The following is a 27519-nucleotide window of genomic DNA, read 5'->3' as shown; positions in this document are numbered from 1 at the left end:
TCACCCGGGCGGTTGCCAAGGCGATGGGCTGCCATGAGGCCCTCTGGAAGCAGGGATGCCACCGTCCTCATCCCGCTGGAGCCACATTCCTCAGCTCTGCCTCAGGAGAAGCCTGGAGACCCCCTGGCCAGGGAGGAGGCAGCAGCGAGGGCGCCGCAAACCTGGCTCTGCCCGGGACGCGCCCTGTTCCTCCCCGCGGGGCCAGGCCCACGTGCCCTGTAGGCCACTCCCAGCAGTGGGGCACGGAGGATGCCCAGGGCAGTCACCTGGGGCTCCCCTGCTGGCGGCCCAAGGGGTCAGGGGGCTCTGCCAAAAGCAGAGGCTGAGGGGCTGCACAGGGACGGGGCCCGAGCCCCCCACCCCGGCCCATGCTGAGGCTGCTGGGACAGGGATCCACGGGAGGGTGACAGTGGGCCTGGGAGGGGTAGCCCGCAGGTGTGTGGAGCCAGGTGTGTGGAGCCAGCTCACCTGGTCAGGGCACCAAGGCCTAGCAGCCCCCACGGGCAGCTCACAGCCCAGGCCAGTGGCAGCCCCGGGGGGCACCAGCTGGGGGGGCCGACAGCCCCTGCCCCGCCTGCCCCAGGCCAGAGCTGCCGGCCACGTGGGAGCAGGCCTGTGGCCTTAGCTTGTAGCTGGTCCCCAGGAGGGCCGGGAAGTCCCCACCCTTGGGGTGCCACCCCGAGGGAGCCCACGGGGACCCCCTCCCAGGTCAGGGCCCCAGATGTTTCTGCAACACGACGGCTTCCATTTCCCCAGTTGCTGCTTTACGTAAACAAACACGAGTCGCAGATTCTAAATAAAGTTATTTGTCTATGTAAATTAATATGTCACAGTCTCTCCAGAAATAGAATTATTTGTCTCTGGAGGAATCGTGTTCAAGGCTGACATAGGGTATGACTGTGTTCATTTGCATATGCAGATATGTCTAATTATTCAACTGGCAATTAAAGGCTTGTGTGTCAGCAAATGAGACTAATTAGATACATTTATCTATGATAATCAGCTTTTTACAAACAAAATAGACCCCCCTTTGTTTCTCAGGGAACTGCTGCTGGACCAGGGCCCTTCTCCCCTCAGGGCGCCTCTCGGTCCTCTGGGGCCACCAGCCCTGGTCCCACCCGCACCCTTGAGCCGCACTGTCCCACCAACCACCAGCCCTGGTCCCACCCGCACCCTTGAGCCACACTGTCCCTGAGGGGCCGCAGCGGGGCTGGGTCCCAGCCATCCAGCCTGCACTGCCCTCCCCTCCTGTCCCTGCCTCCCAGATTTGCCGCCCGTTTTAACAACACCCACGCACACTCTCGCACACTCACATGCTCACACACACGCTCACATGTACACACTCGCTCTCACACACACATGCACACACATGCTACATACATGCTCACAGTATCACACACACTCACACACACACACACACTCACACACACACACACTCACACACACATGCCCTGTTGGGGTCTGCCTCGCAGACTCGGGCTAAGCTCTCACTCGCCAAGCCCTGCGCCTTCCCGAGAGCAGCTGCCCGGTTCCCTCACCCTCGCGGCAGTACGCCTGCACTCACTGCACCCACTGGCGTCACCATTCCAGGGCGCCCGGCCCCAAGGCCCTGTGACCGTTGGCTGGGCAGGCTGATGTGCTGGGGACCCAGCAGGGCAGGGCCAAGCCGGTAGCCAGGGGGTCTCACTGGTCCCTGTCTCACCCTCCACTCACTGCCTGCTCTGCCAGCGTCACCTCCAAGGGAAACAACTTGTCCTTCAGAAGTGGGATGAATCGTGACCCCCCTAAAAACATGTCCACACAGAACCTCAGAATGTGACTTGATTTGGGGTGAGTCTCTGCAGACATGATGAAGGTTAAGGATGCCGCGACGGCGCCATCGCAGGTTAGGGGGGCCCAGATCCCATAATGGGAGACAGACAGGGAGGACCCACGTGACAACACGGCAGAGATGGGCGCGATGCCTCCACGGCCCGGGACACCAAGCGGCGCCCAGAGCCACAGAGCGGGAAGAGGAAGGGTCCTCCCCCATGGCCTCCGGAGGGACCAATCCTGCCAACAGCTGGACTTTGGACATTGGGCCTCCGGAACTGAGGGAGAAGAAATTCCTGCTGTTTGAAACCACCGATTGAAGTGACTTGTCACAGCAACCTTGGGGACAAACACACCTCCCATCCTTGTTTCAGGATTCCCTTCCGAGGGAGCCCGCCTAAGACAGGCATGTTTTTCTTTAGATTAAATAAATGAATTGATTTAAATACCTCTTTAGGCCTTTGACCTAAGCAAAAATGTCTGTGAAATCGAGGGCTTGAGACGCTAATTTTTCCAAATACACACTCAGAAGAGACACTTGTAATGTTCAAAATGCTCATCGAAGCCCCGGCACCCAAACTCCCCCGTGGCCGCCAGCGCCGTCCTTGCCTGCCCCAGGCGGGTCCCTCCACCTCCGCGGACGCCAGTGGGGCCTGCGGCCTCACCAGGACCCGCCACTGAGCCCCTCACACAGCCTCCTGCAGGGTCCAAAACACGACTCAGTTCCTGAGATTTAGCTTTTCACGCACTTTGCGGGCCTTGGCTGGGCATTGGCCGATGCCAGGACAGGGCGTGCGTGGACGTGGGGGCCACGGTCCCACAGGCTGGAGTGGGACAGGCCAGTCGTGAGCAAGCGGTGCCGGCCAGCAGCAGGGGCTGCGCGGCCCACTCAGGGGAGCTCTGGCGGGTTCCCGCGGGGCAGGGCGGGGGGAGTCCCAGGCACAAAGCCCTGGGGCAGGCGGGGTGGGAGTCGGCTGTCCACTCCACGCCAGAGAATCGTGGGACGTGCGTTCCCAGGGCCAGCTGAGTTTCGGGGTGTTGAGCGCAGAGGGCAGCAAAGGTCAAACCCTGTCCCGCCCAGGGGCCGCCTGTGGGGGCTTCCGACTGTGACTGCAGGTGGCTGGAAACAGGGCCACGAAAGCCCCAGCCTCGGCCTGGGCAGGACAGCCCCTGTGCCCCCGTGCAGCCCGCACTGCAGCGTTCCCTCCCGGGCACCCTCCCTGCTGCCCTGCAGGCTTCTCTGTCATCCCGGCTCTGCAGACACCTCAGCCCTGCCCCTTCCCCGCCCCGGACTCTGTCCTGGCCACACCGAGGCCGAGGCCGGAGAGAACCTGGCTGCAAACTCTTCCCACCAGGGCTCTTGTTCCAGGAAAGGGGGTGGCAGACGCCCTCCCCCGCCCCACCTCCTCGCACTGCCAGCCCACTGCGCCACGACGTCCACAGGCACCATGAATACACAAAACCCACAAGGTGACAGGAGTACCTGTGTTCAGGCGGGCGACAGCTCACGTGGGCTCCTGCCAGGGGCTTCCACGCTCAGGGCCACGCAGAGACACAGAGAACCGCCGCCCGGAATCACAGCGAGCTCCCAGTCCCGCCCGCAAGGCTCCAGCACCCAGCTGGGGGCAGTTAAGGCCGTTATTTGGAGAAGATGCAACACCAGTGTCCTCAGCTGAGTGGGGATTTAAGCAGCGTGTTACTCATGTCATTCTCCCAAGTCTCCAGGCCAACTTGTGCGTGGTGGACACCATAAGGGTCTTTGCTTCTCTTCCCTCTGGGCAGAGCCAGGGCGGGGCAGGGAGTCCTCGGGGACAGGGACAGGGAGGCAGCTAAGCTACAGGTGACAGCAGGCAGGTCCTCGGGTCGTGGAACTCAGGGGACACAAGCGCAGCCGCTCTGTCCCGTCCTGTGAAATGCTCAGGTGTAAAGCCTGGCCAAGGTGGCTCTCAGTCAGATGGGGCCTCAGCTGTCCCTCCGGAGCTGATGCAAATCGAGTTAGCCGGGCAGCCTGGCACCACACGCCCTCCTTCCCCGACGCTCGGGGACCTGAGTGTTTCTTCCCTGCTGTGCTGCACCCTGCGCCTGGGCTCTGCACCCTGTTCCGTCCCAGGGCCTGCCAGAGACCCTGTGTTTGAGAAACGCTAATGAATTAAGCTCAGCATCTTGACAAGCGCTTAAACTCCAAACACGTGTTGAAAAGCAGACCCAGAAGAGCCCAGTGCCCACCAGGAGAGGGGCGGCTGCCGCTGGGAGTCCAGTCCCAGGGGGCAGAGCCCAGACGGACCCACCGCCAAGAACCCACCAGCCCCGGGAGCAGAGCCAAGGCGGACCCACCACCCACCACCCAGCACCCACCAGCCCCGGGAGCAGAGCCCAGGCGGACCCAGCACCCAGCACCCAGCACCCAACAGCCCCGGGAGCAGAGCCCAGACGGACCCACCATCCAGCACTGAGCAGATGCGACCAGCCCCAGGAGCAGAGCCCAGACGGACCCACCACCCAGCACCCACCAGCCCCAGGAGCAGAGCCCAGACGGACCCACCACCCAGCACCACCAGCCCCGGGAGCAGAGCCCAGACGGACCCACCAGCCCCGGGAGCAGAGCCCAGACGGACCCACCACCCAGCACCCACCAGCCCTGGAAGCAGAGCCCAGATAGACCCACCGCCCAGCACCCACCAGCCCCGGGAGCAGAGCCCAGACAGACCCACCGCCCAGCACCCACCAGCCCCGGGAGCAGAGCCCAGACAGACGCACAACCCAGCCCTGACCAGCCCGGGGAGCAGAGCCCAGATGGACCCACCACCCAGCACCCACCAGCCCCGAGAGCAGAGCCCAGACGGACCCACCGCCCAGCCCTGACCAGCCCCGGGAGCAGAGCCCAGACGGACCCACCACCCAGCCCTGACCAGCCCCAGGAGCAGAGCCCAGATGGACCCACCACCCAGCACCCACCAGCCCTGGGAGCAGAGCCCAGATGGACCCACCGCCCAGCACCCACCAGCCCCGGAAGCAGAGCCCAGACGGACCCACCACCCAGCCCTGACCAGCCCCAGGAGCAGAGCCCAGATGGACCCACCACCCAGCACCCACCAGCCCTGGGAGCAGAGCCCAGACGGACCCACCGCCGAGCACGAACCAGCCCCGGGAGCAGAGCCGAGATGGACCCACCGCCCAGCACCCACCAGCCCCAGGAGCAGAGCCCAGATGGACCCACCACCCAGCACCCACCAGCCCTGGGAGCAGAGCCCAGATGGACCCACCACCCAGCACCCACCAGCCCCGGGAGCAGAGCCCAGATGGACCCACCACCCAGCCCTGACCAGCCCCAGGAGCAGAGCCCAGACGGACCCACCACCCAGCACCCACCAGCCCCGGGAGCAGAGCCCAGATGGACCCACCACCCAGCACCCACCAGCCCCGGGAGCAGAGCCCAGACGGACCCACCACCCAGCCCTGACCAGCCCCGGGAGCAGAGCCCAGATGGACCCACCGCCCAGCACCCACCAGCCCCGGGAGCAGAGCCCAGACGGACCTACCACCCAGCACCCACCAGCCCCGGGAGCAGAGCCCAGATGGACCCACCATCCAGCACCCACCAGCCCCGGGAGCAGAGCCCAGATGGACCCACCACCCAGCACCCACCAGCCCCAGGAGCAGAGCCGAGATGGACCCACCGCCCAGCACCCACCAGCCCCGGGAGCAGAGCCCAGACGGACCCACCGCCTAGCTCCGACCAGCCAAGGGAGCAGAGCCCAGACGGACCCACCGCCCAGCACCCACCAGCCCCGGGAGCAGAGCCCAGACGGACCCACCGCCTAGCTCTGACCAGCCCAGGGAGCAGAGCCCAGATGGACCCGCCGCCCAGCACCCACCAGCCCCGGGAGCAGAGCCCAGATGGACCCACTGCCCAGCTCCGACCAGCCCCGGGAGCAGAACCGAGACGGACCCACCGCCGAGCACCCACCAGCCCCGGGAGCAGAGCCCAGATGGACCCACCGCCCAGCACCCACCAGCCCCGGGAGCAGAGCCCAGACAGACCCACCGCCGAGCACCCACCAGCCCCGGGAGCAGAGCCCAGACGGACCCACCGCCCAGCACCCACCAGCCCCAGGAACAGAGCTTATGGCCAGTTCTTAGGCCCTGCAAAGGCAGCAGTGGGGAAAGCACTGATTTACCGGGGGTGCCCCTTGCCTGGGAGATGGCATGAGCCTGGCGGTGCTGGGGTGAGTGTGGTGTTGAGGGACAGCCCTCCTGGGAAGGGGCATTGCAGGACCCAGGGAGCCAGCCTTGGGCTGTCGGGGAATCCCTGGGCTAAGAGCTTTGGGACGGGGCACCAGGAGGGGCAGAGTCGGGACAGATTGGATGTAGGGAAGGACACATGGACGTGCTGCTGCTCTGGGCAAGACGGGTGCCCACGCAGGGCTTCCCACAGGGCACGGACGCCCCAGTGTCATCTCAAGAGGGTGGCTCAGACTGCTAAGTGGACAGCAGCCCCGCCAGGTGGGCAAGGGGTCCTGGGGACAGTCCGTAGGGGCAGCCATGTCTCAGGTGGTGGCTCTCTGCTGATTACACCGTGGGGTGGGGAAGCTGCAAACATGCCACCTGCAAAGGCAGGGGAGGGCAGGAGGAAGAAGGGAGGGGAAAAGCTACTCTCTCAGCAAAGAACGGTGACAAAAATGGGCTTTGGTCACTTTGCAAACAAGATTGGAATCGTGTTCCAGAGTTCTGAGAGGAACTCACGGTTTAGAGAAAACCTGTCCCGAGTCTCCCTCCTGGCGAGCAGGTGTCGGCGTGCGCAGCCCCAGGATGGCGATTCCGCCCGGCTGAGCCCTGGGCAACCTCCCTGCACCAAGGCCACAGCCTCCGGGCACGGGGAGCTCCGGGACTGAGGCGGGGCCTGCTCTGCGCACGACGCGGTGGACATCGCCCACGCGGGACCCCCGGGAAGATCGAGCCACTGGCCAGGTCCCCGCCGTGGCCTCGGAGCCGCTCACAACAGGAGCTGAGCGCCCCCCGCCGCAGCCAGGCCCTGGGACACGTGCCCACGCCACGTGGCGCTCCCCCGGGACCCACGCCTGGCAATCAACAGAGCTAATATGTTACCCCTAAACAAGCCAATTACATTATTACTTTCTGACGCTGCAATCACAAGATTTTTATGTTTTGATGCTAAATCTGGTAAAACTTTAAATTAGGGTAATTAAATAATTAGCTATAAGGTATGACAAGCTGGCAACCTCCCTCTTCTCCTGCCGTTCCCGGTCGGCGCTGCCTGCGTGAAAAATGGGCAGAGAGAGGCGGGAGCTCGCGCAACGCCACACAGCCTGTGTGCGAAACCCGCGGCCTTCCCTGCGAGCCGGCAGGGCCTCTGCTGGGGTCGGGGCCCTGGCGGTCTCGCTCCCCGCGGGCTTGGCAGGGACAGAGACGAGCCCGACTCCATCTGCGGCGTGGGAGGGCAGCTGCCGGCGCTGAGGCTGGGCCCCCCTCGCGCACCTGCCAGAGGCACCGCCCTCCCTCTCGGGCCCCACCTGCAGTCCTCCTTTGGCCCCGAAAGAGCAGCGACCACTCGCACACCTCCCTGCTCGGCTGGACACCCTCTTGGGGCAGCTCATAACCTGTGGACCTTCTGGGGCCGTGTGTCCCGTGGCCACGGGGGCTGCAGTGCTCCCACCCGCTGTCACCAGGGTGGGCATCCCAACCCTGCTGCAGGGACCCCGAGTGGGCGGCCCATCAGACGCCATGCCTGCGGCCCAGTGCCTTGGGGGTAGGGCTTGGCCAGAAGCCCAAAGTGGGGTGGCCAGGGCCAAGGAGAAGGGGACCCAGGTTCAGGGAAGCCCTCAGAGCCTTGTCACCCCATCCTAAGACTGGGAAGCTGTCCGCCTACAGAGCCCCTGGGAGGACACTCAGGAGGCCAGAGCAGAGTCAGTCCGCGCTGCCATGGTCCCAGCAAGGGGACACATGTGTTCTGCACCAGGCCTGACCTCACTGGGTACACAGCACCTTCGAGGCAGGTGCCATGACTGGGCCTCAGTTTACCCAGCTTTGTCCATTTGGGGCGAGGAGTTAGGGGTCCAGCAGTGGCAGCAGTCCACAGGCACAGACCCTGCCAGCCCCCAAGCAGCAAGCATCACATGACCCCCCCTGGCCCTCCCTGCACACCTGGGTACTCGTCCTGCAGTGCCACTTCCTCCATGCAGCCCACCCAGCACAGCCCCCAGGCTGCCCTCCTGGCTGCATCCGGCTGCTCCAGAGGGCCTGGGGCCTCGATCTGGCCCCCAAGTGGCCAACACATGCTCAGCCACTGCGCTCCCGCGCCCCCAAAGCCCTGTCTGGGACCAACCACTGTTGACACAAACTCGAGGACTTGCTGCCGCCTGGCGGCCAGGGGGAGAACTGCCCACGCTGACCATCCCCCCAGACTGCAGCGCACTGGGGGGACCCAGACAGGACCCAGAGAGCCCTGGACTCCAGGATGTCCCCACGCAGCACCGAGAGACCAGGGTGGAGCTGGCCATGACTGCTCCCTGTGGAGCCCACCCCTCCCACCCAGGTAGACCCCCCATCCCCCATAAGCTGCCCAGCAGGGGCCCGGCCGGCGTGGCCACAACAAGAGCCCGGCAGTTCTGGCCCCAGTGCGGCCACTCAGAGAGGGCAGCTGGGCCCCGGGACGGAGGTGGCAGGGGCCACAGCCAGGGGGGGAGGGGGAGGGGACCAGGCCCAGCACCTGCTGCCCAGTGGGAGATGCCCAGGCTGAGGGACACGATGCCACGGTGGCAGGACGAGGCCACCGGCCGGCAACATGGGACTCCACGGACAGTCCCCCCCTTATCTGGGGGAGAATAAACACAGATGGTCCCTCATTCACAATGGTTCCACTTAGAATTTTCCAACTTCACGGTGGTGCAAAGCCGAAACTCGTTCAGTAGAGACCATACTTTGAATTTTGATCCTGTCCTGGGCTGGCGACGGTGCATGATGCCCTCGCGAGGCTGGGCAGCAGAAGCTCCCGGGTGGCCACGCCACCCCCACGGTGCACAGCTGTGGGCCAGTGAGAGTGTGCTGAGCGTGCCCGAAGCTGCCATGCTCGGTAGGTGAGGAACATTCAATGCACTTTCAGCTGTGGGAGCCGAAGCCCCCTGAGCCCGAATCCAGGCTGCTCCCTGGAGGTTTCGCTCTGGGTAGCTGCTAGGCTGGGTGGTCGTGGTGCCACCAGCCATGGAGACAGCGTGGGGGAGATGAGCCGATCCGTGCTGCCGCGGGTGTGTCTGCCCCCAGGACGTCCCCCCTGAATAGCCACCGGCAGCACCTCCCGGGGACTCTGAAGCCCAGTCGGTGGGACAGGATTTGGCAGGTGGCCGGTACCAGGAGGCCGCTTCATGTGCCCCAGCAGGAGGCTGCAAACCGGTGGCTCACGTTGTGTTAAACGGACAAACCTACAGCCTTATGCTGAGTGCAAGAAACCTGTCACAAAACCCCATCTTGTATGATTCCGTTTGTAGGAAACGTCCAGACACAAAAGCCGCAGAGACAGAACGAAGATTAGTGGTCGCCAGGGTTGGGGGGACGGAAGGTGGGAATGACAGCTAAGGGGTGCAAGTCGTCTTTTTGGGGTGATGAAAATGTCCTAGAATTGATTGTGGCCATGGTTGCATAACTCTGTGACTATTAATAAAGATCTTGAAACTGTTTGCTTCGAATGGGTGGATTGTGCAGCATGTGAATTATGTTGAAATAAAGCTGTTCTAAAAATAACTCAAAAAACAAAGCATCTTTCTCTTTCACCCTGGAAGAGCCCGGCGAGGTGCAGGCTGGTGGGGAGTGAAGTTGTGTGGAGTCTGTCAGCTGCACGGACGTGGGAGATCGTAGTTCTGTGGAGCTTCCACCACCAACTTGAGCAACAGCACAGGGGCAGGGGCCGTGGTTTATCCCCTTCCCCAAGGGAGGGGACTTACGTGCAGTGCAGGTGGGTGAGCTGGAGCCGCGCCCACAGGAGGGCTTTGAGGGGATCCACGAAGCGCCACCCAGAGGCACTTGGTGAGGGGCCAAGGAGAAAGGCACAAGGGGGGGGTCCCCCAAAATGAGCTAATCCTCAGTCCTCGGAGTCAGGGCCTCAGTCCCTGCTGACACCCACGAAACACCAGGGGAGGGGAGGGGCAGAGTCTCACCGAAATGTGTCATCCGACTCAGCCCCAAGGGGAGGGCAAAGCCTCACCCCCACTGGCCAGGGCTCTGCCCTGGAGGAACCGTCCACACCCACAGGGCAAAGAACTTGCAACCTTGTCCAACCTTCCGTGCTTAGAAATTTCACAGGAAAAGGTAACAACCCCAAAGCAAGTTCAGGAATGCAAAACAAATGAGGTTTGGAATAAACACTTTTAGGCATCTTTCAGCCGGCGTCCGTGTTTCCACTCTCCCATGTCCCACACTGGGCAGCGCAGCTCTGCACGTCGTAAACTGTGCTATTTGTTGGCGACGTTTGGCAGGAAAGTCAGGATGTTCTAACGACATGAGGAACAATACCACCTGCCGTGTTGTGGGAACTCCGGCGCCAGGTTCTCACTCCCGCCATGAAAAGGTGGGTCCTCCCACCCCAGAGGCCAGATGTCGTCCCGAAAAGCCAAACAGTGTCGTCCAGGGTGGGTGGCAGTGGCCTCTCCCAGGGTGTCTTTCCTTCTCCCTGTTCTAATTCTCTGGAAGACCCAGGTGCCCTGGGAGTGGGGCATTTGGAGGTCCGTCTCCGGGAGGGCAGGTGGCTTTCTCTCGGTTGCTGGTGGCACTTTCTCAGCTGTGGGACTCTCCACTGTGCACACAGAGCGAGGCTTGCCCAAGGCCATGTGGCAGGGCCCTGTCGACCCCAGAACCCAGCCCCCTGCTGCTCCCCACCCAGGCTGGCTCCGTGACCCCATGGCGCCCACATCAGCCCCCGCCCACCCTGCCGGCTGCCCCTTCCCCAGGACATGACAACCAAAGCCCAGCAGCAGGGGCGGCTTCTCCGTGTCACACTGTGTTTTCCTCGGGCAGGGAAAGGGAACCACTAGTTCAGGACAGCCGGGGACAAGTAGGTCTGAGGTTGACAGACCCACCCTACAGGCCGTCATGAGACCACACGGTTACGAAGACAGCCCCTAGTTTACAGACGCAGAAACAGGCAGAAAGGCTGGGCGGCCGCCAGGTGAACCCTGTAGTCAGCGCATAGCTGCAGGTGGGGTCGGTCACCTGCTGGGGCCCTGCTGGCCCTCCACGGCCCCGTGCGTAAAGGGGCCAGCACCCAGCCTCGGCTCAGAGAAGTCGATGGTGGAGACGGCAGGTTTCTCCAGGCCCCCCACGCGCCGGCTCCTGTGGAGCAGCCCCCAGCTGCCACTGGAGCAGAACCGGGAGGAGCCTGAGCTCCTGCGCTCTGACCAGGTGGGGCCGCTGAGAGCCGCGGAGGCAGGGACGCAACCTCCCAGGCAGCCAGCAGGTGGCAGCATCGGGCCGCAGACGCCAGACGGAACGTCAGTATCCGCCGGTCCGACCTGGTCCAAGAGCGACTGCAGCAGGCGGCCTTGTGGCCTGTCACTGGTGCTGCGTGGTGGGCCCGGACCCCAGCCCTCCCGAGCCACAGTGGGTGCCATTGAAGGTTCTTATGACCTGGCACAGGAACTGGCCCCGAGCCTTCGCTCCGGGCCGGGGAGCTCGAGTGGCAAAGCCCAGGCCCACCCACGTGGACTGCAGCGGGTCTCGGCCTCAAAGGGGGCCCTGCTTGGGAAGCCCACCTCCCCCATGCCCGCGGTGTCAGCTCCTGCGTGCTGCATCTCCCGTGCCAGCTGCACACCCCGGGCCTTCCAGTGCCTTCACATGCAGAATGTCCACACTCACTGTCCTGGCAGCACCTGTCCTCCCGCCAGTCCTCCCGCCAGTCCCAAGTCCCCCAGGCAGGACCCTCCGTCCACAGCCCTGCCAGCTCTGCCAGGTCTGGAGCGCCCCAGGAGGACGTGGCCCTATGGCCGCAGCAAGAGTGGTCCCCAGAGTGTGGCTGGCTCTTCCCACAAAGGCCAAACTCCCCACCTGGCTCCAGGGGTGCGTGGGGGTGGGGTGGGGCAGTCCCCTCCCCTCCATCTCAGGGCTCCACCCTGGCCCTCACTCTCCTCCCACCAGCCCTGCCCCTCCACCCAAGCCCCTCGGACGGAGCACCAACACCACCCACAGCCTCCTGCCCACACCAGGGTCTCCCCGATTCCCCACCTGTGCCTGACATCGGCCCAGGGCAGGCCAGAGGTGCCTCCTGGACACTGGGCAGCCCTGGGGCCACCTGCATCCTGGCCAGCGTGCCCTGGTGGGTGAGGCCTGCCCTCCAGAGCCCACGCTGGCCAGAGAGCAAACCTCCTCAGGGTGGACACGGGGCTGCCGGCCAGGCAGAGAACAAGGTCTGCAGCTTCCACGATGGCTCGTCCGCGTGCGTGCCAGTGTCCCTGCACTGGGCACGGACTCCCAGGCGTGGCCAGTCATCGCCGCATTTCCACACCTTCCAGAGCGCACACGGCTCTCACCCATTCCCTCCACAATGTGTGTCAGGCACCCACTCACCCTCCCGGCACACGCAACAACACGTGGATCACCTGTTATTCCTCTCCCTGGTGGAATCCGGAGGACAGAGGTTAAGCGACTCTGCAAGTTCGCACAGTGGGTGAACCTTCCATCTCACGCCGGAAGGCAGGCTGCCCCATCTCCCAGCGGCGCCAGGAGCAGCCATCTGTCACCGCCTCCCTGGGCCTAGGCAGGCTCCCCCCTGGGAGAAGTCTGGGGTCCCAGCCTCCACACCCTGTGGGAAGAAGAACTGCAAAGGTAGGTAGGGAAGCCGGCGGCATTCCCATCAGATGTGGCCAGGCTCGGAGGAGGCGGCCACTTTGGAGGCCCTGGGAAAGCCCTGCAAGCCGCCAGGGTAATGCGCAGGGAGGCAGGTGAGCTAGGCGAGCTGGCCATGCAGCCCTCACTCCGCGCCTCGTCCCAACAGGAACCGGCGAGGATTCTCGACCTCTGCAGCCCTCCCGGGTGCTCCTGCGGGCGTTAGAAACTCGGTCCTTACCCGTGCGCTCCTCTCGCCCCGCTGTACGCCAGCGGTAGCTGCTGTCCGTAGAGACTGACCACCGGACGGACTGAGGCGGGTGCCACATGGGACGCCTGCGTTTGGCTGCAGCAACCCCCAGGCTACAGGAGGCGGTGGCCCGGCGCTGGGAAGCCCGTCAAAGCGCTCCCGGTCCGCCGTCCCCCGACCCGGCCCGCCGCCTGCGCCGCTGGGCCGGAAAGAGGCGGCCACCAGGTCCCCTCTGATTGGACAGCTGCGCAGTCCCAGCGGGCGCCTCCGAGCAGAAGCTGGAGCCGCCCCAGGCCGGGCCCTGTGCTCCGCGGCCGGGAGGAAGAGGAGGAGGGAGAGGGAGAGGTGGGAGAGGGGGAGGGAGAGGTGGGAGAGGGGGAGGGAGAGGGAGAGGTGGGAGAGGAGGGGGAGGGAGAGGAGGGGGAGGAGGAAGACGACGAGGAGGGAGGGGAGGAGGAGAGGCGGGGCAGAGGCGGGCCGGGAGGCCAGGCGCCCAGGCTCTGCGACGCGCCCAGGCTCTGCGACGCGCCCAGGCTCTGCGACGCGCAGACAGCCGGACGGTCGTGCAGAGCCGGGAGCGGCACCGCGGCGGCGGCAGCGGCCGGCTTGGGCGGGCCTCGGGGGCGGCGCGGCGCGGGTCCTGCCGCATGAGCGCCCGCCCGTCCGGCGAGCCCTCGTGCCCAGGCGGCGGCGCCATGGCCGAGCTCGAGTCGCTGTCGGGGGACGCGTACCTGGCGTTGAGCCACGGCTACGTGGCGGCGGCTGCAGGCCTCGCCTACGGGGCGGCACGGGGGCCCGAGGCGGCTCGCGGCTACGGCGCGCCGGGCCCGGGCGGCAACCTCCCCGCGCCCCCCGCGCCCCGCGCCCCAGCACCCGCGGCCGAGAGCAGCGGCGAGCAGAGCGGCGACGAGGACGACGCCTTCGAGCAGCGGCGGCGGCGGCGCGGGACCGGGGGCGCGGCGGACGGACGGCGGCGGCCCCGGGAGCAGCGCTCGCTGCGGCTCAGCATCAACGCGCGCGAGCGGCGGCGCATGCATGACCTGAACGACGCGCTGGACGGGCTGCGCGCCGTCATCCCCTACGCGCACAGCCCGTCGGTGCGCAAGCTCTCCAAGATCGCCACGCTGCTGCTCGCCAAGAACTACATCCTCATGCAGGCGCAGGCCCTGGACGAGATGCGGCGCCTGGTGGCCTACCTCAACCAAGGCCAGGGCCTGGCGGCGCCCGTGACCGCCGCACCCTTGACGCCCTTTGGCCAGGCCTCCGTGTGCCCCTTCTCGGCGGGCGCTGCGCTGGGGCCCTGCCCGGACAAGTGCGCCGCCTTCTCCGGAACGCCCTCGGCGCTTTGCAAACACTGTAATGAGAAGCCTTGACTATGCCTGCTCCCCGCCTCCTTCCGCACGCGCCCTTCGTTACGCTTCCCTGATGACTGTCACTCTGCCCCAACAAGAGACGCCCGGATGGACCCTGGCCATGGGGCGGAGGCGGCCGGACCTCGCTTCCAGCCCGTGCACAGCGAACAGTTTGGGGCTGCGGGTAGCGCAAAGCCCGTCCGGGCACGGCATTGCGCCGGAGGGTGGGACGCTGGAATCCACGCCGGGAACCCGCGGGGCCCTCTGAGCCCTGTCCCGACGTCCCCTGGGCGTTGCCAGTGGTCATCACGGATAGGGGCAGGGACTAGGGGGACCAGCCGTGTTTCTCTGGGCTCTGCCGCTCACCCCGGAAAAGAAGACCGTGGCAGGGTCCCAGGGCCGGCGAGCGTGGGCGCATTCCGACCCCAGACGGGCCCACCCGCCCCAGCCCGGGCGCGGAGGGCGGAGCCGGGCTCGGCCGTGGTGCTGATCCCACGTGGGGCTCGACCTCGGGCCCCAGTCGCGTCTGGCGGAGCTGCAGGCCCGCGCTCTGGCGGGCGTGTTCCCGAGCGCGCGTCGCCGGCACCTCCCGCCTCAGCCAGCCCGGAGACCCCAGCGCCCCCAGCGTCTCCGCAGCGAGCGGCCGGCTGCTCCCCACGGACCCCGCAGCTGCCGTTTGCAAAGGCGCTGGACCGCGGGCGCAGGAAGGCCCCGGCAAGTTTTTCGGCCTTTTTCATGTTCCAGTTTGTTCTGTTTATCTTGTTGCGTGATCGAGGTGCGGGAAGTGGACGCCATCGCCAGCTGCCTGGAGCTCTGCAGGGTTTACCCTAAATATCCCCTGGATTCCCAGCCACCGCCGCCCCGCCCGGAACGGCCCGCGGAGCGTGGAGTTGCACGGAGACCGCTCCGCGCGCCTCTGCCCCAGAGGCTGGTGGAGGAGGGGTCCTCACAGCCCGCGCCCCCTTGACCCTGGAGGGTCAGGGAGGGCCCCGGTCTAGCCCCGGTGGCCAGCAAAGCCCCCTCCCCACCAACCCAGGAACGTTTCCGAGGGGGGAGGCCAGACTCCGGGTGAGTACACCGGTCCCCGCCCCCCGCCCCGCGCCCGACGGTTGCAAGCCCATGGGGGCGGGGTCTGTCTCTTCTATGTTGGGGCGCAGCGCAAGACCCTGCCACCATCGGGTCGGGCGGGGCCGGACCGCCCCCGGACCGAGCCATCCGCGTTGCGCCCAGCGGCTCCGCTGCGGCGTGGGCCTGATTAACCCAATTCCTCGTTGCCTGCAAAGCGGCCTGTCCGTAGCGCTTAACTTTAATTAATACATTTCAAAAGGCCCTTTTGTATTTGCAAAATGAAGTGTGTGATTAAGTCTTATTCATAAGGACATATGCTTAATACTGGTTTCTGCTAATTTCCATTTTTATTTCTTCAGTGTCTTTTTCTGTAACAGAGTAGTTTATCAGTTGTGCACAAAAAGCTGAGTGCTGGAGACTATTTTTCAAACGCATTTTAGATAAATTAAGGCAGGAAAGCTGGAGACTGAAATACCCTTTACTGCTGGGGTCATTTCAAAGTGACCTTCAGTCAACTTTATAAATTACTTATCATAATTTGAAACAGGGTTGTTTATTCTGGTTTAAACGGGAGAGTTTGGTACATCCTTTATATTCAGAATAAAGTATTTGATTCCAACTTATTTTACAAAAATAATATTAATTTTAAATTAATTAATATCAAATTAGTGTTCATTTGTGACTGAATTCATCATAATTTCCAATTTCAAATAATTGTGTCAGCTTTGGCCACTTGCGTCTAAGCCCGAGCCTAAAGTATCTCTGAGAGGCTCAAGCTAATCTATACGCAACCACTTATTAGCAAATACGTGAAATCCTAAGAAAACAGTAAAGGGAAAAAAAAAAAACTCTCTTCCTCCCTTGGGTGAAAACCAATTTTTAAAAAGAACCATTTCCCTAATCAAAAATTCTTTCAATAGCTCAGTTTATTTTTAAAGTTCAAATTACATTTAAACATTTTTTTTAGATTGCAAAGCTGTTTCTTTACTGTTCTCCAGAATGTCTGCTTGCCTTTCGCTGGGGTTGAAGAGTATGTCGGAGGGAAGTTAGGCAGCTTGTTCTCCACAGAGCCCTCTTGTCAGCACTGCGGTCTAGCACAGTGGATGTCACTGGCCTCTCTCAAGTTTGCACGGGAAACCTCCCGTTCTGAGACACCCCCCACAGCCTGTGCCCACACCTGGCAAACAACAAATGCAACCAACGAGGGCGCCTGTCGCAAGCCTGTGGCTCTCGGGAAATATCTGGGGGAGGAGGCTGTGGGTGGTGCCCCTGCCGAGAACCCCTGGGAGGAACTTCATCACCCACGTAGCCCCCGGGAGCCAGGGTTCCTCCAGCGCTGGGGGAATTAAACAGGAAAGAGCTTTGCTTAGAACTCGGTTTGACCTGACCCTTTGTGGTGAGGATGTGCAGCAGGGGTGTGGGGGGCAGGGGGCTGTGAGGCAGTGTCCCCAGAACCCAGGACAATGCCAGCCTTGCATAGAATTTTACATGCTCTGGTGGCCATGTTAAAAAAAAGTAAATGGAAGCAGATGAATTAATTTTACTGATAGCTTTTGTTCATCCTATCATATCCAAAATATTACCTATCATATCCAAATATTTCAACATATAGTTAATATTTTAAATTATCAATGAGATGTTTTACTTTTGGGGGGACTAAGTCTTTAAAATCCAGTGTGTGTCTTGCACTTGGGGCCCGTGTTGGTTCAGACCTGCCGGGTTCCGTGTGCTCGGGGCAGCGTGGTGGGCGTTGCAGACAGTCTTCCTCCTGAGAGCCGGCTGGGCTCGGGCAGGGGGTGCAGCAAGAAGAGCCACTGTCCCCTTTCTCCCAAGAGAGGTGGTGGCAACGTCCACTGAGTTACTGGCTCCACCTGCTCAGCCGACCTCACCTTGGCCAGCCACACCCAAGCTGGGGGGGCCGCCAGGATACACCAGGTTACAAAGTGACCCCCCAAAGGTGGCCCAGCGGTGACAACCCTGGGTCCTCCTCCGTGCCCACGAGGGGTTTGTCCTGGAGCCAGTGCCTCCTTCCTCCGTCAACCACACAAATGAAGTCTGGGCCCTGTTGGCGGCTCTGGACAGGGGTTCCGGTGCGCAGGGGCTGGGACAGGCGTCTGCAAGCCCAGTGGCTCTGCAGGAGGCCCCTGCTGGAGTCGGGAGAGGCAGGTCGCGTGGCCCCGGTCCTGCCCCTGTCTTAGTTCACTGACTGCTGTGTCAGTTAGAAAACACGGCCTCCCCTTTCTCCCTTTCCTAAAACAATCAGACGGCCCGCGTGCTCTCCGCACCTGTGTGTGTCCCGGTGCCCCGTGCTCAGCATGACCAGAACGAGGCCGCCCTCCACCTGCCGTTTCACCTGCACAAAACCGAACTGTTTGACGGGGTGTTTCCACCCACTCAGGGAGGCTCTGTGGCCCCCCTATCAGTTTAGTGGTGCCCAAGATACTTCACAGAGATCTTTGTTTTCTCCCAGTTAAGAAATCTGCTCCGCCGAAACGGCATCCTGGCTTTCAGTGACAGGCGGAACGAGGCCCCAGCCCAGCTCCCCCCACGAAGGTTCATCCGCAGACTCTGGCACCTGCACTTGGCTTCCATCAGTTTCATTTGGTTGTTAGTTTCATCCCAAAGATGAAGTTTTCATTTTACTTACGTAGATGTTACTAGAATCATCAGGGAACTTTGTTCTGCCTTACGGTTAAGCTAACGGGCATCCCAGCACGGACGCTGGCTTTGCCGAACACGCGTGTCTGTTTCCCTTGCAGGCTGGACACGCTCACTGAAGAGGCTCTTGGTAAAGGACAAACACCATTTTCCCAAGAGGATGGGAGAAGTGCACAAACCGTCCTTCCGACCCCAAAGCCACCCTGGCGTCCCCCTCGGCTCCCTGAACGACCTCCCATTGGAAGGACTGAGCAGAAGCTCCTAAGCCCCGGTTAATCCACCAGAGAATGATTACAGCAATTTTATAATGTGAATTTGTTTGTGATATGTTTTTAGTCCTTAATCGCTTTTGGCATCCCCTTTGGAGAGATGGAAATACAGGGATTTGCGATGTATTAAATCATTTCTCCAACAATTACCTCTGTGAACTCACAGCCCTGGACGCGGTGCCCCAGTGCCCCAGCCAAAGTCTGCTTCGTAAAATCAGGAGCTAAAACGCACTTGCAGGTTTACTCCCCAGGGGCGAGGTCCCGGCTGCCAGGAGCACAGGGAGGTTCTCGTCAGCAGGCTCACTCCTGGTGGAGCGTGTTCCAGCCGTGAGAAGTGGCCGTGCGGGGCTTTTCCAGGCTGAAGTCCCCGTGGCTTCGCAGCGGCTCTGTGAGGGGAGACGTCAGAATTATTCCCGAAGTTAACACAGAGCGGCCGCACTGTTGCGGCGCGGTGAGGGAGGGGTCTCTGAATAAAGCCACATCGCCCTGTCTTCTTCGCCTCTGATCTTTCCTGGCTGTGTCTGTGGTGTGCCGGGGAGCCGGGTCCTGCCGTGCCGGCAGCCGAGGCCTGCATTTCTGGGAGGCACAGTGGGAGCCCCGTGCGCCGTGCGTGGGCCTCTGTCTCCCACCACACACGGGGTCACCTGGCGAGCCCGCTCCCCCCCGGGGGGCCGCCACCAGGGATGGGAGCGCGATCCTGGCTGAAGGGCTCGCGGGACGGTGTGGCTGAGCGTAAGGGACCGTCGGAGCCTCTTCCCAGCCAGCCCCGCTCTGCCCTCCAGCCCTGCTGTGTCTGCAGCAAGGAGCCCACGGCCGGCCGTCTCCCGGGACCCCCTGATCTGTCCTGACACGAGGCCAATTTCCCAGGTCCGCGTGGAAGGCATTGCTGTCCTAATGAGGCCCTGGCCGGTCTGGATATTTGGCCGCAAACCCCAAGATGGAACTGGGACCCGCGATGCTCTCTGAGGGCCGCAAGGCATCTGACAGAACCCATTTTTGTCACCGTCATCGAAAGTCTGTGCCTGTTTGTGGCATTGGAGCTGTGGCTCTCAGCGCCTCTGGCTTTCTGACCAGGGACGGCACCGAAGTTACGAAATCCCGGGAACAGACAGTCTCCGCATTTCACGTGTGGGAACAACTGCCGTTCTCGGCCCCAGCAAACACCTGGGCAGCGTGTCCGGGGGTCGTTCCCAGCCTGCGTCTGCCCAGGGGGTTCCCGCAGCCACAGTGTGATGTGGGTGGGTCAGAGTTGACCACAGAAGGGACACACCTGAGTGTCCCTCAGTGAGTAGGTGGGAGCCAGGACCCCTCCAGAGCCAACCCGAGGCGAGCACACGTGTGTGTGCGTGTGTGTGTGTGCAGCAGCTGGGACACCATCCACACACGCACACTGGTGGGGGACGCGTCCCTCCCGATCGCTGTGTCCCACCCGCTGTCGAAGAGCCAGTCGGTGCCAACCGCGTGTCACACCCAGCCTGCTGCTGAGGGAGCTGGCGGGACGAGCTTATTCTCCGGTCTTGGTGCCAGCGGCCTCCCCAGACGGCACCGTCCCACCTGCCAGGGAAGCCCCCACGGCTCTCGGTGGAGAGTCCCGTGAAGTCAGCGTTTCCACTTCTAGCATCACAGACGAGTGGGAAGACGCTTGCTCTGCATTTGGGGTCCGGGTTTCCGCGCCCCCTGCCGGGATGCAGCGGCCTCAGCGGGGCAGGTCCCTGCAGAGCTCTCGCCCTCCTGCCCGCCCAGCCCAGTGTTCGCACCCGTGGAAGGCAGCGCATCGCCCAGGAAGTGCAGGGGCTGCTCCCGGAGGGGCCAGGTCCAGGGCAGCCCCACATCCCCCACACCGCGAGCTCTCTCCACCCCCGCAGACCCCCTCCCCCTGCAGCTTCTTTGGGAGGAAACGGAGATCTGGCAACTTGCCCCTCCCTGTCCCTGGGTAACTGTGGTCCCCTGACCACAGCATGTGATTTTAAAACATCCCAAATGTACAAATGTACGTTGGAGTCTCTGGTCACCGTCCCCAGCTGAGGTGCCGCTGGCATCTGGCTTGGGGAAGGCCCAGCTGGCCATCGGCAGCCCAGCCTGGAGCCAGGCAGGCGTCAGTCAGGGACAAGGCTGGGGCAGCCGGTGTTCTCTCTGCCCAAGAGTGTTTCCTGAATGTCCGTGCGTGTGCATGTGCGTGTGCCTGTGTGTACACACACACGTGTTGCGGTGTGTGCTGTGTATGTGTGTGTATGCATACACTTGTCAGGGGTGTGTATGCACGTGTTGGGGTATGTGCTGTGTATGTGTGTGTATGCATGCACTTGCGGGGGTGTGTATGCACGTGTTGGGGTGTGTGCTGTGTATGTGTGTGTATGCATGCACTTGCGGGGGTGTGTATGCACGTGTTGGGGTGTTGGAGTGTGTGTGTGTGTGTGTGTGTGTGTAATGCACATGGCTGTCTCCCGGGTCCCGATGCAGAGGGTCCCGGCCCCTCCAGGACGGCCCTACCGCCCTCCCTTCCCCGCTGGCTCTGCGTCTCGGAGGTCACGGTCCTCCTCCCCTTCCCGCCAGCAGCTTGGCCTGCGTGTTTGAGGTCAGCTGGGGACCCACAGGCCTTTCAGCTTCGAAACCCAGGAAGCCCCGGGCAGACACCTCCGTGGGACTCTCGGTCTCGAGGGGCTCGGCCACGTGGGCAAAGGCCGAGGGTGGAACCTGGCCCGGACAACCATCCCAGCGGCCCATGTAGACGCTCGCCAGGGCAGGCCGGGCTGAGCAGCTGCCTGCTCGCGTCGTACTTGGAGGAGCAGCCCTGTCCTGCCCTCAGTGGGGACACGACTTTCTGCTGACAGCGCAAAGGGAGGGGGCAGGGCAGTGACACGGCTGTTGACTCCGTGCCAGGATGTGGCTGTGCTGACACAGGAGGGGGTAGAGGGGCCCCCAGGACACCAGGCAGCCTCTGCCCCGCCACACACCCGCTGGGTGTGTCTGTGAAGGGGCCGTCATTGCCTGACGCAGAAAGGCCGGGACGCTGCGTGTGACAGCCGTGGGGTCTGGGGACACGGGGAGGGGCGTGAGTAGAGTGTGCAGGGCTGCCACCAGGCTGCACGTCCGTTAGCACTAAGCCAGGGCGTCCCCAGCCCTCACTGCAAACCCAGCGCAAGTCACTGCGGAGCACGACCCCTTGTGGAAGTCACGGGGGGCCCTGTGGAAACAGGGTCCCGACAGCGACAGGAAAGGGCGAGACCTGCGGAGGCGATGACGTCACAGCCCAGCAGGAGCCGCCGTTTGACCGCCGTCTCCAGAAGGTGGAAGTGGGAGCAGTTTCTCTCCTCAAATCTTGTCTCAACTCTTGCTCTTGCGCTTTCTCGACGGACACGTCTGTAATGAGCAAGGCAGGTTTAAAGGGCTGCCACCAGGCCAGTCACGGACGCCACGCCACCAGCACCGGGACGAGCCACGAGCACCATTCCCGGTCGTGCCTGCGGGTGCCAGGGCACGGCAGTGGGGCCACCGTGGGAGCAGGAGACGTTCCCGTCCCGAGCGAGGGCAGCTGCGGGGGTGCTGTGACTGCATTGCCTCCCGTCACAACCCTAAGTGACTCTTTGCAATTTTCATTTTGCCGAGATGTGATGTAGATTGGTGCCCTGTTCTTGGCTCCCATATTAATCCAAATCACTCATTAAATGGAGACCAGCAGATGTGGGGGGCAAGATCTGTGGGCTGAGCCTGGGCCTGGAGATACCGAAGCAGGTTCCAGATGGGCAGAAGCAGCTGCCCCTGTCACAAGCTGGGCGCTAATCTAAAACCCTGACCCGCTTCTCTGCACATCACATATATTAAATACAGCACAGTTCCAGGGATGGCGAGGTCCGTGGGTGCCCCTGCACCCAGAGCAGCCTGGGGTGGGGCGGGAGGGGTGGGGTCTGCCCCTCGCAGAAGCAGCCGCAGGGTCTGCCCCGGGCACAGCCGTCTGAGGGCAGAGGTCTTCAGTCCCCACTGACGAATCCCACCTGGAAACTGCCGGGATCCCGCCTCCCTGGCCAGACACTGCCAGCTGGAAACGCCAGATTAAAAATCAGTGAATGTCCAGGATGTATTTATACTCAAAATGTATTTGCTGTTTGTCTGAAATTCCAAGTTAACTGGGCAACATCTGTGCTTATTTGTATGATAAACCTGGCCGCCCTCCCTCAGCCTGAGCCTCCAGCCTCCCAGAGCCCAGCCAGGTAAACTAACCAGCTGAACTAACCAGGCGAACTCACGCGGCTGCCAGCATCGGGTGGAGACCTGCCCTGGTACCCCTCCCTCCGGAGCACAGCGCACACCTTCCCCGCGGAATGTTCAGTCCCAGCACAAAGTGAAAATCTGGGGCCCTTGTTCCAAAATTAAGAATTTCAGCACAGTGACAGCAGAGAATTAAATGCTTGAGGCCCTGATCATGCGGGTCCCGGGACAGCTGCTCAGGTTGCACACTGTGCGCCCAGCCACGCCTGGAGGCAGAGGGGTGCCAAGCCCCAGCCAGGCCACAGCACACGCGCACACACGCACACGCTCATTTGGACACTTGCTCGTTTGGAGTGGGGACAGGTCTGGGTTAGCCTTCGCCCTGGACGCTGCCCCACGTGTGGAGAGGCCATCGCCATTTCCATCCTCCCGGGGTGGGGACAGCTGCCCCCGTGCCACCCACACAGGTGGCAGATGCCAACACCTCTCAGGGCAGCAAGGGCAGGAAGCCACTGCCACCCCCCGCCGGTGGGCTCCGCGGGGTGGGAGACCCCCACACAGACCCTGAGAGGAACAGGGCGCAGCTCCGCCCCGAGCTGCCAGGGACGCTTCCCAGGGTTTGCTCCTTGCACACGCGGCCAGAAGCGCTGTCTGCCTAGAGGCAGGGCCCTGACACAGACGTGCTCTGCAGGGAGGCGCTGGGCCTGCAGGGTCCGGGTCCCACTGGCTGTGGCTGGAGAGACGTGGCTGTGACTCGAGGGCCACTCGGGAGTACAGAGGGGCCTGTCCGGGACGGACGTGTGGAGAAGCCGCCCTGCCGACGTGTGGGCTACTTTGCCGCGCGTGGGAGCCCACAGCTGCCCTGAGAAAGTCCCCGCAGCAGGACCACCGAGGAGGCGGGGGACACAGAGAGGGAGGCTGTGACTGCGGGGTTCCAGGGGCAGGAAGGGGCAGCTAGAGCCCCCCGGCTGTGCTCCCCTCGAGGAAGGGGGAAGAGTGACCCCACGGGGTTCGGAGGTCAGCAAGGCGCCACAGCCGCGCCAAGCCAGAGGGTGAGGCTCCGCGCACGGCCCTGGCAGGGGCTCCGCAGCGTCCTCGTTGCCGTTGTTCTCGGCGGGGGGGGGGGGGGGGGGGGGGCGTTCCACACCCCAGAGCCAGACTCCGTGTGGGAGCAACATGTGTTCTAAGCTCCCCGCAGGGAGCTGGGCGTCTTGCTGGGCCCAGCAGGGCCGGGGTGGCTCTGGTGTGGTCCGGCCTTCTTCCCACATCCCACCTGCAGGGCTGAACAAGAGACGCGGCAGCTGTGCTTTCAAACGCGGGCTCTCCTGGACACGCACACGCTGGGTGGGGAAGGGCCTTCGCAGGCCGGGCTGTCCTCCCTTCCAGCATTGCCCCCCAGAGCTGAGAACTTGCCAGGACTCTCAGACTGCGTGGAAAGCGAGAATCCTCCTGGTTATGGTTTATTCTGGTGAAAGGACGCAGATTAAGATCAGCCTCGGGGACATGGGCAGAGTCCAGGGGCCTCCTCAGCCCTGTCCCCGCAGTGGGGACAGCCCCGCTTTCCCCACGGTGACGTGCCCCGAAGAGCATCACCAGCCGGAGATGCCGGCCTGTGCCTCGGCCTCCGGGGTCTTTACTGGGCTGTGTCACACAGACACGCTGAGCCTCCGGCCCCTCTGGAAGTAAAGCGGCTGCCGCGTGGCCCGAAGCCCCCGGTGACAGCGTCGCTCGACGCTGTGTGGCCCGAGGCCCAGATGACGCCAAGAAGGACGTCCCAGAGGCCTCGCGTCCACTTCCACGGAGCCAGGGGCAAAGGCAGACCTCTCTCTGGGTTCAATCTTCACTGCACACGCGTCGTGCACACGCACACGCACACGCACACGCACACAGAAGCAGGGGGCTCGCTCGGCAGGTCTGCAGGGAAGATGGGGGCTGGTCAGAAACTTGGGGGACGTATTTTCAAACGACCACACGAGGGTAGTTCACTGACAGGGATTTTTACGCATTTGTCTGAAATACGCCCCCTACGCACACGAAAATAATCCCAGGGTCTGAACTCAACCCTGAGAAGGGTCTGGAAGCGCTGGTTAGAGGTGACTGCGCCCCCGGAAGGCCACATGCCAAGAAATCGCCTTCGCGGATCCTTGTCAAGACCACATCACTGTCCTCTCTCAGGGTCTTTGTGGCCTGTGCCCCAGACAGTGACCTCCGTCCTCTGGGCTCACCTGCCATCAGCCCCTCGGTGAGGGCTGGTTCACGTGCCTGGCTCTCCCGGGCTGGACGGGCGAGTTCCTGGTGCCTGGACGTGAGGCCCTTGAGTCCAGCTCCGCTTGACACTGGGCTTTCAGAGGGACTTTCCAGCTCCACGCAGGACGTCTCCACGTCCCCACTGTCCCCGCTGAGCCCCTGCCCTCCAGGGAGCTACTCACTTCCCCAGGACTGCGGCGATAAACGATAAAAGCTGCGATAAATGATAAAAGCTGCGTGTTCATTAGCTTAATGGGTTTAACCCGGGTGATGACCTTGTATCCGGGAGTGGCCGTTCCCGCCTTGTATGACACTGCACCACTCACTGTCCCCTGCAGTGTGTGGCTGAGGCCTCCGCTGTTCCGAAGCAAAGCCGGCTCAGTCAGGACGTCCTGAGGGGCTGCTGGGCCCCACCCCGTGCTCGGCGCGGCAGGGGGAAGGTTGCCGGAGCTCCAGGGCCCAAACACGCACCAACCTCTCTCTGCTGAGCCTGCGCTCCCCCAGCCGTGAGCCAGACACGCCAGTTCCACGCGACTTCAGGAAGGACAGTCCTGCTCCTGAGGACGTGAGCAGGTAGGTTTTTCCTGCCAGAGTCAGAGCCGACTCACCGAGGCCAGGCCCTTCCACGGCCCCCGGCCAGGAGGGGTGTCTCAGGCAGCCTTTCCTGCAGGTGCGCGTCAGCGTCAAGGGAGGGGACCCGAGGGGGCCGCCTGGAGGGACAGGAAGATGGTGGCCATGTCACACCAGCCAGTCAGTGGTGCCCACGGGAGCAGGGTGGACGGGCGGGTGACGGTGCCACCTGTCCCGGACCTCAGAGCTCTGGGACCACCCCGAGCCAACACTTGCAGAGCCATGTTTGAGATCCACCCCCACCCCGACTAAGGGAGCAACTGAGTCAGGCTTCCCACTAACCCTGACAGGGGTTGCACACGGTTCTACTTAGGATTTTTAGTTTTGGCGATAGGTTCCCGGGTGCAGCCTGGCCTCACATGCCTCGGGGGACCTCAGCCTTCCTGCTGCCCCTTCCCGCCCTCCCTCGTACTCTCAGTCTGGGGAGACGTCTGGCTTCACGGGGGGCCTGGGCCATCTCTGCCCCCTGCCCAGCAGAGAGCTGTGGCCTCCGGACAGTCCTGTCTGTTCCTCCGACGCGCCCAGGACGCGGGAGGCAGGGCCTGCCAGGAAGCGGTTACTCCCCGGCAGGCCTGGCCGGGGCGGAGAGCCGGTGCACCGCAGTGGCGGCCGCGGCCCAGCTCATGAATATGGAAGGCACTTGCTTTGTGGTGCGAGAGCTCAGAGCGGCCACCGCGCCAGGCTGGGTCTGGCTTTGTTGAGTGTGGGGACGCACGGCGGCGACAGATGGACGCTCGCCTCCCACCTCTGTGCGCTGAGCCCCGCGAAGGAGCCCGGGGTGCTTTAATGTCACACGCTTGCCTCGGGCTTGTTTCAAATCCCGTTTACCAAGGGCTCCGCCTTTTATCAGTCAGATGCCTGAAGCACTTTGTCAACTGGGACATCTGGCCGCACGTTTAAAAATTTTTATTTGCTAAAATATTTAGTAGTTGGCGGAGGTCAGCTGGAGACCTGGGCGCTGGGCATACGCTCGCACCCGTCTCCCCAGCAAAGCGCAGAGCGCCCGGCACGGCCGGCTCAGGGCCCTGGGCAGGGGAGCCCGTGGGGCGGCAGTGGGGCTGGACGCCATCCTGCGGGAGTGGCCCTTCTCCAGATAGGTCAGACTTCGCCCCTGCAGGGGGGGCGGACACTCTGCTGTCACCGTTCCCGCAAACCGTTAGCACCCGGAGACCATGGGGGATTTGCAACCTCGGAAGGCTCAGCCACGTGCTTGGCACGAGTATCCACGGTGGCGGCTGATGTGTGACTTGAATACCTCACAGTCGCGAAAGGGTGGGCACGTCGTGGATGTGTGCTTGGGGAAGCGTGGTCTGCCGTGCAAGGGAGCGTCACTGGGCCACACGGAGTGAAGGACAGAGTCACGCAACAGTGGGCCTGGAAAACCCTGTGCTCAGTGAGGGGCCAGGTACAAAGGTCACAGACGTTGCGACTCCACTTCCGTGAAATGTCCAGAGTGAGCAAGTCCACGGGACAGAAGGTGGATCAGTGGCTGCCAGAGGCCGGGGGTGAGGGGCTGGGAGTGACTGCCAACGGGGATAGGGCGCGTTTTCAGCAAAATGAAGTAGTTCTGGAACCAGATGGTGGTGATGGTTGCTAGGCGGAGGCCCCTGAGCCGGCCCTGAGGGAGACACGCCACGGCCACCCGGGGACGGCAGAGGCAGGGGTGGGGGAGGCTGTGACAGGGCCCTGCTCAGGCCAACGTCTTCACAGGCAGCGTTTGTTCTTTTCTCAAGGAGACAGGCCAGCCCCTCCCCTCGGAAGAGCTTTCATGTCCCCACAGAGTCCGCCTGGAGCCTGGAGCCTGCCAGTGACTCCGACCCAGGACGGGGGCAGCGCTCGCTGGCCTGCGGCTGCGGCTGGTTGTGGGCTGTCCGGGCGAGCTCCGTGCTGTCACCGCCCGGCCTCTTTGTGTCGTGTCGCCTGCACCCGTCCCCGGGGACGGCCGGTCTGGGCCCACGGCCCCCTCCGCCGCACCGCCCGGCCCAAGCCGCCGGTCTGGGTTCTGTTGTTCCCTGTACCGTTAGATGTTCAACAGCATGAATATTCTTATTTTTTATTTAAAACTAATTTGGAGTTCTCACTCTCCAAGGGGCTTCTAATCACCAAAAAGTGCCCGCGGCAAAGGCTGACTGACAGGCGCGGTGGCCACTTCTGAAGAGCCAGTCGGCCGGTGGCAGCAGCTGTACAAAGGGAACCGCTA

The 27519-nt window shown here is 63.0% G+C and overlaps 1 protein-coding gene across 1 annotated transcript; it reads left to right on the top strand.

The window, feature by feature from the left end:
• The first annotated feature begins 13420 nt into the window (after positions 1-13420).
• Positions 13421-14331, top strand: BHLHE23 (basic helix-loop-helix family member e23). The gene has a single exon (XM_045529347.1). It carries the CDS (start codon positions 13537-13539, stop codon positions 14260-14262), a length of 726 nt encoding a protein of 241 aa, XP_045385303.1. The 5' UTR covers positions 13421-13536; the 3' UTR covers positions 14263-14331.
• The last annotated feature ends 13188 nt before the right edge of the window (positions 14332-27519 follow it).

Source organism: Lemur catta, chromosome 17 (assembly GCF_020740605.2).
Source record: "Lemur catta isolate mLemCat1 chromosome 17, mLemCat1.pri, whole genome shotgun sequence".
In the NCBI taxonomy this organism is placed as follows: domain Eukaryota; kingdom Metazoa; phylum Chordata; class Mammalia; order Primates; family Lemuridae; genus Lemur; species Lemur catta.
Note: the sequence above shows the minus strand (reverse complement) of the source record. Positions and strands in the feature narration are given on the sequence as shown.